Source organism: Pristiophorus japonicus, chromosome 13 (assembly GCF_044704955.1).
Source record: "Pristiophorus japonicus isolate sPriJap1 chromosome 13, sPriJap1.hap1, whole genome shotgun sequence".
Classification (NCBI taxonomy): Eukaryota; Metazoa; Chordata; class Chondrichthyes; family Pristiophoridae; genus Pristiophorus; species Pristiophorus japonicus.
In genome coordinates, this window is record NC_091989.1 from 55,069,249 (window position 1) to 55,082,786 (window position 13,538).

Here is a 13,538-nt window from a genome sequence, read left to right on the forward strand (position 1 = left end):
AGGCCTTAACACCACCAGCTTTCTGGCTGCACTGAATTTCAGCCCCTCTGTCTCTCCATATTTGAACAAGCTTCTCCCTGCCCTCATTATAATTGGGCATTTAATTTATTTTTCTGTTTTTTCTTAATCTTGTTTCTTGGTGCTTCTTTTGAGAAAGTCAGACTAAATATCTTGAACATTGCAATCCACTTTTAGTGATCATATTTTCTGACGATCGAAATGAGAAAGTGCTCAAAACAATCTCGTTACAACCTAATTAGCTGAGAATTTTCCATTGGTTGTGAACAATTTTGTTCTTGAATCCTTGTTACTGAATAGATTAGCAGTGCTCAGTAGTATTTTAAAAGCTAAAATGTGTAGCTTGTGTGCATATATATCTAATTTAGCTTTTTAAAAAAAAAATTGCATCATAGTGCCTCTTAATTCTGTACTGAAGCTGGAATTTTCTATCTTCACTCTCTAGATACCTCTCTAGGTATGATTTTGAATATTATCAAATGTTTCAAATGAAAATGTCAGTTGCAACATATAAATTACTTTTTACATGAAGCTATTGTAATCACAAGCTTTTTCTGAGTGTTGGAGTAATACAACTTCATAGTTGATAGCCACTTTACATACATTGGACTCAATTTTCCATAGAGATTTGCGCTGTTTTTTTTGACGCACGCTGCATTTTTGGGCCTCAATTTAAAAAATCCAAGTTTCCCCAAAGATTGTGCGCCAGCATAACTGTTAGTTATGATTTTTTAGGTTCATTTTTTGCGTCATAGTGGGCATAACCTGATGTCTGCGTCAGTTTTTCACAATTATGCAAGTTTGGCCAATTTACATTTCTCCTAGGACAGCTTATGTGACCATTCCCGAAAAATCTTCTGGGCACTTCTGCGCACATCAAAAAATCGGCGCAAAAAGACGCCATTGTTTTTAGGCAAAGTTTTGGAGGGAGTCAAGGCCACATAAATATGCATCATCAAACTTAAATTTTTCAAACTTAAAATGCAGAAAATGGAAGTTTCATGGAATTCTTTAAGTTTTGATTTTTTTTAAAGTGCCACACCACCACTGAATGTCTCCAAACCGGGCTCGAGGGTAGGAGCATCAGCCTGCAGAATCGATCCCTCGCCCAGACACGAGCTTGGAGCTTGGCTTGAAAAGAAGCCTGGGGTGGGGTGGGGGAGGGGTGGTGGGGTGGGGGGAGCGGGTGCGGTGTCTGAGAAGCCTTATACTATGTCACTATGCGTCAAATGAAGCCTTGGAGGGGTGGGTGTGGAAAGCAAACTGAAGGCATGGGAAGCCTTACACTATGCCACTATGCATCAAATAAAGATTCGGGGGGCGGAGTGGGGGGGGGGGGGGGTGCGGTGTTTCCCGATCATCCATACTAGGGTGTCGACCTTGGGGAGCGAGAGAACAAAGAACCTTGTCCTGCCTGCCGTTTTGAGCTTCTTGCAAAGATACAATTTAATCATGGGGGCAATACTTGACAATGCCATACCTCATGCAAGCCTTTTGCTTGATGGTGCTGCAGAGGAGACAATTGATTCGACGTCATCGCATGAGGAACCTCTGAACACGTAGGATGATGGGCAGGAGGCCTTACCCACATCGGGTATATCGAGACAGACATTCGTACCTGCACCTGAGTGATGCAAACTGTGTTAGAAGGCTACGTTTCCGCAAAGAAGTTGTAACTGAGATCTGTGAGATAGCAGAAGCAGACCTGCAACCTAGAAGTGTCAGGAGGACAGCTTTGTCAGTTGAAGTGAAGGTTACAGCTGCACTTTCATTCTATGCATCTGGATCGTTCCTGGCCACAACTGGGGATGTGTGCGCCATTTCTGAATATGCAACACATATCTGCATTTGGTAGGTGACTGCTGCACTATATGCCTGGCGGAATGAGTGCATAAAGTTCCCCATGACCACACAGGCAATGCGTGAAAGAACTGTGGGCTTCTCCAGGATTGCTGGCTTCCCAAAGGTATAGGGTTGCATTGATTGTACCCACATTGCCTTGCAAGCACATTTGGAGGATTCCGAGATGTACAGAAAAGGCTTCCATTCCATTAATATGCAACTCGTGTGTGACCACATGCATCGCATCATGTCAGTTGATGCAAGATATCCTGGGAGTAACCATGATACGGTCACCCTACACGACAGCGTTATATCTGCCATGTTTCAGCAGCAGCTAGAAGGGCAGAGCTGGCTACTGGGAGACAAAGAGTACCGCCTCGCCGCCTGGCTCATGGCGCCCCTATGCATAACCCGGAAGGAAGCTGACCGGGAATACAACATGTCGCACATTGCGACGCGCAGCATAAGAGAGAGAACAATTGGCATCTTGAAACAGAGTTTCCAATGCCAGGACCATTCCGAATGCGATACTTTCCTGAAGATTGTCGGTTAATTCACTGTTGTGTGCTACATGCTGCAAAACTTAGTCATCATGAGGCAGCAGCAGCTGGAAGTAGAAGACTACCCTGAGGTGAGAGTGGCTGATGATGATGAGGAAGATGCAGATGACGACGAGGTCAAGGAAGCCATGCAACTACCTGAACCCAGAGCACGACAGCGGAGGAGAGCAGGCCACCGTGCCCCTTTAACGATTGCTCGAGCCTTGTGCCAGCAGCTCATCATTGAACGCCTTGCTGCCTGAAGGCTCAGTGGTAAACTATTCCAAATGGACCATGTTTACTGTTTGGACCTGTTCCGTAATGTTGTGTTGTGTTAATGGAACACATGATGGAAATGATTCTTGTTTACTTCAAAAGGTTGTGTTAATATTGGAACAAATAATCAAAATTATTCAGTTATAATGTAAAATATATTTTATTAAAAAATTTAACAAACATTTGTTTGTACTTAACTTTGAAGTTTGATATGAGAATATTTTTTAAGTTTTCAGTTAAGATCACTTACAAACTTTAACATCACTTACAAACTCCAAGATCACTTAAAAACCTTAAGATCACTTATAAACTTGTAAATTTACATAACTTACAAAAAAACTTTTAATTTGAGAACAGTTACAACAGTAACAACAATAATAATAACAACAGCAGCAAAGAAAGGCTGCACCCATCTCTCCTCCCCCTTATTCTAATACCGCCCACTGCGTTTGGTCTTGTTGACTCCACCCCTGCCCAGGCGGTGGCGCAACGTTTCTCGGGTTGGTACCAATCTTATTCTTTCGACCATGTGCACTTCTTGATGTGGGGGGGGGGGGGGGGGGGGGCTGGGGGGTGGTGGAGGCGGTGATGTAGGGTGGGGATTGGGGGGGGTTGGTGGAGGCGGTAATGTGGAGGGCCCGGCTTCGGCCTCTTCAGAGTCTGGTCTGGGGATTGGAGTGGGAGTGGCAGTTGATTCTGTCAATGAGCGCGGGGTTTGCACATGTTCCCTTATTGCAGCAGTTAACTTCGACATTCCCTCCCTCGTGTGCCCTGACAGTGTTTCAACTACCTGAAACATTCCCTCCCTCATGTTCCTGGACAGTGTTCCCATTTCTCGTGAAAGTTACTTCTCCCGAAAGTCCCGGTACCTCATCACCGACCCCGCTGATGGTGTCCACGAGTGATTGCATAAGGTCAGTGCTCGCATTGCCATCATCTGAACTACATCTGTTAAATCCTGCACATCATGAGAGCGCTGTCGAGCTCTCCTTCCCCATCTCACCCTGGGTGTGGCTCGCTGCATCCCACTGGGACCTGCAGCCTCAGATGGTGGGGCCCGTGGGTGTGCCTCGCTGCATCCCACTGGGACCCGCAGTCTCGGATGGTGGGGCCCTGGCTGTGCCTCGCTGCATTCCACTGGGACCCACAGCCTCGGACGGTGGGAAACCATGGAATGTCCCAACAACACTGGTACCAATCAGGAAAGGGGCTGGCACCTAATTGGGCGGTACCTGCACCTCCTCTAGAATGAGTACAACAGTGGGGGCTTCATCCATCACCTCCCTCTCCCCCTCATCTCCATGTTTTTGGTCTGGAAGGTGGGATTGGAAAATGTTCTCCTCTTCAGGCTTGTCTGCATCTGAATCTTCTGCATTGTCAGGGTTGGCCTCAAGTTCTGCAAAATATAACAGAACAGACAATGGTTAGCAGCAGAGGAAGGGGCAGGGTGAGTGACATGAGTAGGCTCACACAGCGCATGCAGCAGTTGATTTGAAGGACCACAATGAATGATAGCACATTGCATCAACCGAAGTGTAGCTGATGGAGACATCCTCATGAACCGAAGCATGGCTAGCCCGCGCAATACTTAACATTTATCAAAGCCAGACTGTTGAATTTGCAAGACTTACCTTCTCCCTCGAGTGTGGGTCCAGCTTGTGCAGTGGTGGTTGCTTTTCTCCAGGCAGGACCCATCAAAGTAGCAACCCTCTCTTCCAGAGGTGTCAGTGGGTGCAGATTTGCAGGGCCTCCTCCTGTTCGACTTCTTTCCCATTTGTTGTGTGCCACCTTCCTCTGCAAAGATGAAAATATAACTTTTTAGAGAGGGTGTCTTTCTGCTAGGTGGGACATATACAGCTGGTCACATTTACAATTGCAATTCCATTGAATAAATGAAAATATTACTACTTGACCAAGGTCCTGCCACTTTTTGCACTGGCCTCCAGACATTGGGGTGGTCACCATGGCACAGTAATCTTCTGCAAGTTGGTTCCAGCATTTTTTCCTTTTTTTAAGGTGAAATTTTTATGTGACCTCTGCTGGTGTCTAGCTCGTGCTGTCTGGCCTCAAGCACAGCAACTAGTGCCTCCACTTCATCCTGTAAGAAATTGAGCCACGTTGCATATTGTATTGCAGCTCTGATTTTTCAATGAGAATTAAAGTTCTCACACACAACTGGCTCTTTAAAAATGGCTGAATGCAGACCGGGAGCTGCACTGGGCATGCGTGCCCATAGCAGTCACGTCAAAAACATCCTTTTGTTTTTTCGCGCATGCGCAGAAGGAGAAGCATAATTTTTTTCGGCGCAGACATTAGGCTCCACCGCCGCCACCCCCTCCCCCCGCGAAGCTACAGGACAGGCTGCGCAGCACCAAATTCAAAAAATAGAACGGGGAAACTTGGTACTTATTTTTTTGGAGTACGGGCCAAGAAAAATGAGCGTACCTCTGGCAACACGCCAATAAACGGCACAGGGGAAAATTGAGCCCAAAGGCCCATGCAGCAATGTCAAAACATTTTTGTTGTTTTACGATGTGTTATGCATTGCATTATCTTTTATTCTAAATTCTGTTATGCTTTTTAAAACTGTATTGGCCTAAATCTACTGATAGTACTAAACTTTGTAATTTAGTGCTCATGGTGTAAATGAGTTTAAAACATTTGAAAATGGCAGACCAACCTATTGTCACCTGACTATTAATAATTTATCAAATTGGCATTTCGATTTTATTCGCAGTAAGCATTCGCTGTGCTGAAGTTAATGGGGAGAAGGCATAGTGGCACTAATAGCAGTATTTTTGTGGCAGAGTATCATTTTCTGCTCGGTGGAATTTGGGCAGAAACATTGCCAGGAGTCTGTATATGGAGTTCACTATGAATTAACTCATTCAGAAATTGTTTTTGTTGGAAACCAACACATTTCTTCTTGTTTCCTCTTGAACTTAAGACAATTACAGGTTCTTGAAGTGAAAATGTTGTGTAAGTCCTATGGTACGTGTTGTGTATGTACAGTTAAATGATTTGAATTCTCCTTTGTAATAGGTGGTACTGTGTTGTGGAAGATGTTAACCTACCCCCCAGCTCGTAGAGCGCTGATAGTTGGATGTGGATTGCAGCTCTTTCAGCAACTTGCTGGTATCAACACAGTCATGTATGTACCCAATTCCCTCCTGAAATTATGCTGACATAATTCTTTAAGCATTGATTTGATTTTTAAATGCTTTTCTCTCTGTAATGTTGCAAGTAATATTATGAATTAGAAGTTTAAACTTTTTTTGCCTTGTAAAGAACTTCTCTGTGTGTTATGGATGATGAGCCACGGCAGGTTTTGAAATACTGTACAAAATACGTCATGTCCTCAACTATCTTCTACAGGATAGTGTCAACTGGTTAATTGTGTAAATGAGTATTTTGTTGCTGTAGAGCCGAATTGTTGGAAGTACCAAATCCAGAAATGTCCAAACATTCTGCAGAATTTCAGCATGTTGGAAGAATCCTAAAATGGCAGCACAAAAACAAGTTATTTGGTTCTCTGAGTCTACGCCATTTTTATCCACATTAACGACTTAGTCTAATCCCATTTTGCTTGCTCTCCATGTCATTTAATATTACTTTAAAAGTAGCTAACTCCTTTTTAAATGAATTTGTGAAATCTGCTTCAATAATTTGTGGCAAAGAGTTTCAAATTCTAGTTAACTTTTGTGTACTTATTTTTCATATTACTTTTAATGAAAAAAAATCAATGCAGTAATTTAGCGAAGATTGGTAATACATTTCAGTGTTTTAATAAACGATGTTAGGAGACTTCTGCAGAAGTCAATCTGAAGAAGTGGATTATGTTTTTTGTATTCATTCTTGGGTTGTGGGGGTCACTGGCAAGGCTGGCCACCCTAGTTGCACTAAGAAGGTGGTGGTGAGCCACCTTCTTGAACTGCTGCAGTGTAGCAGTTTGATACAACTGAATGGTTTTCTAGGCCACTTTAGAGGGCAGTTGGTGAAAAACTGGAGTCACATAGAGGCCAAACCAGCAAAGACTGCAGGTGTCCTTCCCTGAAGGTATGTGATACTGTTTTAAGACCTTTCTACATATTTGTAAAGTCACTAATTTTTCAAGTCTACTATTTTCAGTGTATTATTGAAATAGCATACTGTTTATTTGTCCTTTTATAAGCCAAAGGATATAGTTAACTAACTTACTAACACACCCAATCAAGCAATAGGGCACAAATACCAAAGATGTGCACTTTGTTGCAGTTCTCATAATGAAACTATGTGCAATTAACAACTCTGATTTTTGAATGCTCTTGGAATGATAAGATTTATAACAATTCGAATGCATCCTCTACAACTAGGCTGTATTTTGTAAATGCAGTAAACAATTAATTATCTCTCGGTGAATTAACAGTGTATGTTTAGTGTTGGCACAAAGCAATTTCAGCTTTTCACCAACCCTTTTCACTGCCTGCCCTCTCAGATAGAGATAAAAAATCTCATGGTACTAGTCAAAGAAGACCAGGGAATTTCTCCCCTGTGTCTTGGCCAATGGTTATCACTCAGTGAGCACCACCAAAAGCGCATTATCTGGTCATTGCTGTTTGTGGGACCTTGCTGCATGGAAAATGGCTGCTGTGTTTCTCTGCATTACAGCAGAGACTGCACTTCAAAATACTTAATTGACTGTGAAGTGCTTTGGGATATCCTGAGATTGTGAAAGGCACTATATAAATTCAATGTATTTTCTTTCCTTCTTTCTTCTTTCCTTCTTGCCTTCTTTCTGATTTGCAAAGTGTTATGAAGCATTTAAACATTTATACTGCTGGGAGTGAACTCTGCACATGCAAGTAACCAGTCATGTGCAGAGCTTTCTTTTAAGCAGGACAGCAAAAGTTCCAGCCATACAAAAACCAAGGAATGTAAATGGGTTTTCTCTCCCAGCCAGGAGTGTTACTTGAACTATGCTCAGTAGATTCTTTTGTCAGAATGTTCCATAGACCTCAGCTATTGTTCACAATGATGAATTGAATTTGTATTTACCAGGGCGGTAGAACAGGCGGACATGATATTGGATGATGGGATAAGTGCATTTAAAATAAAAAGAGGAGATATATTAAATAAACTAATCAAACTCAAAGAGGATAAAACCCCTGATCCAGATGGATTGCATCCACACATTTTAAAAGAATCCAGGGAAGAGATAGCAGAGGCATTACTACACATATTTAAAAATTTGTTAGAAAAAGGTGTAGTACCAGAGGATTGGCGAATAGCTAGCATATAATATCTATGTTTAAGAAGGGTGATAGAACATGTCCAGGGAATTATAGACCAGTCAGCTGCACATCGGTGGGAGAAAAAATAATGGAATCCCTACTAAAGGAGAAAATAGAAGAACATCTAGAAACCAAAAATATAATAATGAATAGTCAGCATAGAAACATAGAAAATAGTTGCAGGGATAGGCCATTCAGCCCTTCGAGCCTGCACCACCATTCAATAAGATCATGGTTGATCATTCCCTCAGTACCCCTTTCCTGCTTTCTCTCCATACCCCTTGATCCCTTTAGCCGTAAGGGCCATATCTGACTCCCTCTTGAATATATCCAATGAACTGGCATCAATAACTCTCTGCGGTAGGGAATTCCACAGATTAACAACTCTCTGAGTGAAGAAGTTTCTCCTCATCTCAGTCCTAAATGGCCTACCCCTTATCCTAAGACTGTGTCCCCTGGTTCTGGATTTCCCCAACATCGGGAACATTCTTCCCACATCTAACCTGTCCAGTCCCGTCAGAATCTTATATGTTTCTATGAGATCCCCTCTCATCCTTCTAAACTCCAGTGTGTAAAGGCTCAGTTGATCCAGTCTCTCTTATGTCAGTCCAGCCATCCCAGGAATCAGTCTGGTGAACCTTCGCTGCACTCCCTCAATAGCAAGAATGTCTTTCCTCAGATTAGGAGACAAAAAACTGAACACAATATTCCAGGTGAGGCCTCACCAAGGCCCTGTACAACTGCAGTAAGACCTCCTTGCTCCTGTACTCAAATCCCCTAGCTATGAAGGCCAACATACCATTTGCCTCTTCACCACCTGCTGTACCTGCATGCCAACTTTCAATGATTGATGAACCATGACAGCCAGGTCTCGTTGCACCTCCCCTTTTCCTAATCTGCCACCATTCAGATAATATTCTGCTTTCGTGTTTTTGCCCTGAAGTGGATAACCTCACATTTATCCACATTATACTGCATCTGCCATGCATTTGCCCACTCACCTAACCTGTCCAAGTCACCCTGCAGCCTCTTAGCGTTCTCCCCACAGCCCACACCGCCACCAAGTTTAGTGTCATCTGCAAACTTGGAGATATTACACTCAATTCCTTCATCTAAATCATTAATGTATATTATAAAGAGCTGGGGTCCCAGCACTGAGCCCTGCGGTACCCCACTAGTCACTGCCTGCCATTCTGAAAAGGACCCGTTTATCTTGACTCTCTGCTTCCTGTCTGCCAACCAGTTCTCTATCAACGTCAGTACATTACCCCCAATATCATGTGCTTTGATTTTGCACACCAATCTCTTGTGTGGGACCTTGTCAAAAGCCTTTTGAAAGTCCGAATACACCACATCCACTGGTTCTCCCTTGTCCATTCTACTCGTTACATCCTCAAAAAATTCCAGAAGATTTGTCAAGCATGATTTCCCTTTCATAAATCCATGCTGACTTGGACCGATCCTGTCACTGCTTTCCAAATGCTCTGCTTTTTCATCTTTAATAATTGATTCCAACATTTTCCCCACTACTGATGTCAGGCTAACCGGTCTATAATTACTCGTTTTCTCTCCCTCCTTTTTTAAAAAGTGGTGTTACATTAGCTACCCTCCAGTCCATAGGAACTGATCCAGAGTCGATAGACTGTTGGAAAATGATCACCAATGCATCCACTATTTCTAGGGCCACTTCCTTAAGTAGTCTGGGATGCAGACTATCAGGCCCCGGGGATTTATCGGCCTTGAATCCCATCAATTTCCCTCACACAATTTCCCGCCTAATAAGGATATCCTTCAGTTCCTCCTTCTCACTAGACCCTCGGTCCCCCAGTACTTCCAGAAGGTTATTTGTGTCTTCCTTCGTGAAGACAGAACCAAAGTAATTGTTCAACTGGTCTGCCAAATCTTTGTTCCCCATTATAAATTCACCTGAATCTGACTGCAAGGGACCGACGTTTGTCTTCACTAATCTTTTTCTCTTCACATATCGATAGAAGCTTTTGCAATCAGTTTTTATGTTCCCTGCAAGCTTCCTCTCATACTCTATTTCCCACCTCCTAATTAAGCCCTTTGTCCTCCTCTGCTGAATTCTAAATTTCTCCCAGTCCTCAGGTTTGCTGATTTTTCTGGCCAATTTATATGCCTCTTGATTTTTCTGGCCAACTTATATGCCTCTTCCTTGGATTTAATACTATCCTTAATTTCCCTTTATAGTCACGGTTGAGCCACCTTCCCCGTTTTATTTTCACTCCAGACAGGGATGTACAATTGTTGAAGTTCATCCATGTGATCTTTAAATGTTTGCCATTTCTTATCCACCGTCAACCGTGAGGAATTTAGGAGGACATTAATAAACTTGGAGAATGGACATATAATTGGCAAATGAAGTTCAACAAAGATAAATGTGAGGTATTACATTTTGGTAGGAAGAATAGGGAGATCACTTATTACTTGGAGGGTGCGAGTGTAGGTGGAGTAGAGGAACTTGGAGTGCAAATACGCAAATCATTAAAAGTTGCAATACAGATTAGCAAGGCCATAACAAAAAGCAAACTGACCACTAGGGTTTATTTCTAGAGGGATAGAATTGAAAAGTAGGGAAGTTATGCTCAACCTGCATTGAACCTTGATTAGACCACACTAGAGTACTGTGTACAGTGCTGGTTGCCATATTAGAAAAAGGATATAGAGATACTGGAGAGGATGCAGAGAAGATTTACAAGGATAATACCAGAAATGCGAGGGTATACATATCAGGAAAGGATGAACAGGCTGAGTCTCTTTTCTCTTGAAAAAAGAAGGCTGTGGGGTGACCTAATAGAGGTCTTTAAAATTATGAAAAGTTTTGATAGAGTGGCTACAGAGAGAATGTTTCCACTTGTGGAGAAGAGCATAACTAGAAGTCATCAATATAAGATAGTCACCAAAAAATCCAATTGGGACTTCAGAAGAAACGTCTTTACCCAAAGAGTGGTGAGAATGTGGAACTCGCTACCACAGGGAGCGGTTGAAGCGAATAGAATAGATGCATTTAAGGGGAAGCTAGACAAGCATATGAGAGAGAGAAGGGACCTGGAGGGTTATGCTGATAGATTTAGATGAGGAAAGACGGGAAGAGGCTAAAGTGGAACATAAACACTGGCATGGACTGGTTGGGCCAAATGGCCTGTTTCTGTGTCGTATATCCTATGAAGCTGCTAGACAAGGGGAAAAAAGCTGTGTATAAAAATTAATGGATGCAAAGGCAGGATCAATATGCAATCTATCCAAAGATTTCTTTTCCTGACTACGTGGAGAGTTTTAGGGCTGGAGGAGCTTAGAGAGATTGGGGTGAGGCTATTTAACCATGAGGATGAGAATTTTAAATTTGAGACATAGTGGGATCAGGATTCAGTTTTGGTCATCAAGCTCAAGGGTGATGGAGTTTAGGTTTTTTGAGGGCGGGAAACCATTTACAATGTCAGTTAAACTAGGGGCCAGGGTGGGAGGTTGGGTGGTCAGCAATTAGTGGGATGGGGTCAATGGAACACGACATAGATTTGTTGAACAAGATGAGCTTGGTAGGGGCATGAAGAGTTGCTAATTGTGTGACTTCTGGAAAGGACTGTGGGCGATTCTGTCTTTTTTACTGGGATATTCCTACACAAAGTACGCTAATAAAAATGTTGTGCAGGTGTTTATATTCGCTTGTTCCTTTTTTAAAGAAAAAAATTAAACTCTCTTGAGATTTATTTTTGAAATTAATTGAAATTTTCATCCTTCTTATTTCCAGTGGAAGTTTCATTGTCTTCAGAAGTCAGCACATCTAATTTTGATCAGAGGGATTCTTAATCAGAGAATCATTACTCATCCTTATGAACTTTATTAAAAGATTTGACTATAACTCATTGGCCCAAACTAATACAGATGATGGCCAAGCCAGACTCCAGTTCAGTAGACCAGTGAATGTTGCTGTCAGGTTTCAGGATCTTCTGATCATGAAGGATTTAGGGGAACAAAAAGAATAAGCAAAGAAACTGCAGATGCTGCAAATCTGAAACAACAGATAATGCTGGAATATTCTGCAGGTTAGTCAGCATTTGGAAAGAGAAAAGAAAAGGCAATGTTTCAGAACTGTAAGATATATACACGTGAAAAAATATCATCTCCTCTAAACTGCTTACATGAAAAACAGGAGATAGTTAAATGTTTTTTTCATGCTTCCGTTTCTACCTGCCTTACCCCACCGCCTCTGCTATTCACACATTCTGGCTCCAAGTTTCCACATGATTTGCGCCTGATTTTTGGGAGCAACTGGTGGAGAACGGACTATCTTCGAAATTGCAATTCTCCACATTTTTTTTTCTGCAGTTCTAGTCAGTTAGAACAGTTTCACTTTGGAACAGAATTTTTTCTTCGAAAGGGGGCGTGTCCGGCCACTGACGCCTGATTTCAAAGTTTCCACAGTGAAAACGTACTCCAAACTAACTTAGAATGGAGCAAGTGAAGATTTTTGCAGAACTGAAAAAACCTTGTCCACACATTAAAAAATCAGGCGCAGGTTACAAATTAGGCGTCCAGAACGAGGTGGGGGGGGAAGGGGGGGGGGGAAGGGAAGTCATTAAATTCTATAATAAATCCTTATTTATACTTCTACAAATATTATACAAATAAATCCAACCTGAATAAACATTTATAAGCAAAGAAAAGATTAAATAAACCATCTTCCTACCTGTGTGAAAGTGCTTCAGCCAGGGAGAATGCTGCAGGAAGCCTCACAAGTTGAGGCAGCCTTTCGTTCCCGACGGCAGGGGGGGAGGAGGCAGCCGTTCCCGACGGCGGGCGGGGGGGGAGGAAGGGAGTGCGGGACCGACCGACCGAACGCAGCAGGGGGGGGAGGAGGAAGCCATTCCAGACGGTGGGTGGGGGGGGGAAGGAGACAGTGAGAAGGCTGCAGGAAGCCTCACAAGTTCAGCAGCCATTCCCGACGGCAGCGGGGGGAGGCCGTCGGGAAACGGCTGCCTCAACTTTCTGAGGCTTCCTGCACCTTCTCACTGCTGCAAGAAGCCTCAGTGCTGATCATGGAAGGGCAATGTGCTTTTATTTTAAAATGTTCAAAAATTAAACAGCTACAAAGAACTACAAAAATGGCCGAGTGCCAATGTTTCCTTCACACTGCGCATGCGCAAACGCTCCAACGCGCACGCGCAGGGTTGCCGGCAAGAAAAAAACTAATTTAAATGGTACCTGCCCCCTCCCACTTACAAAATCGGCGTGAGTGGTAGGCTCCGCCCCCTGGGCGGAGCGCCAAGCAGACATGGAGCTGCAGGGCGCTCCAGAATCGCGCGTTTTTTTTTCGGCGCGAAAAACGGGCGCCCAGCTCGGAGGGGCGCCCGTTTTGTAGCGTGTGGAAACTTGGGGCCTCTGTGTCTCATAAATGTAATTACTTCCTCTCATTATGCCTTCTATTGTCCCAGTTAATATTGCTTCAGACATTCAATCATTTCTTGTTTTCCACTTCAGCGCTATTCAGGTCATTCTATTTCTTTTCACTTGCATTTAAATGTATATTTTAACCCCTTTTCCCTTTGTTCTGTTTCTTCTTAAATACAGTTAA

At 43.0% G+C, this 13,538-nt stretch overlaps 1 protein-coding gene across 2 annotated transcripts in view; it reads left to right on the plus strand.

The window, feature by feature from the left end:
• LOC139278575 (proton myo-inositol cotransporter-like) overlaps positions 1 to 13,538 on the plus strand; it is a 243,509-nt gene that overhangs the window by 124,045 nt on the left and 105,926 nt on the right. For both annotated transcript variants that reach the window (XM_070897498.1, XM_070897499.1), the window contains exon 4: positions 5,718 to 5,826. In XM_070897498.1, the coding sequence (XP_070753599.1) occupies positions 5,718 to 5,826 (109 nt within the window). The remainder of the gene's footprint in view (positions 1 to 5,717; positions 5,827 to 13,538) is intronic.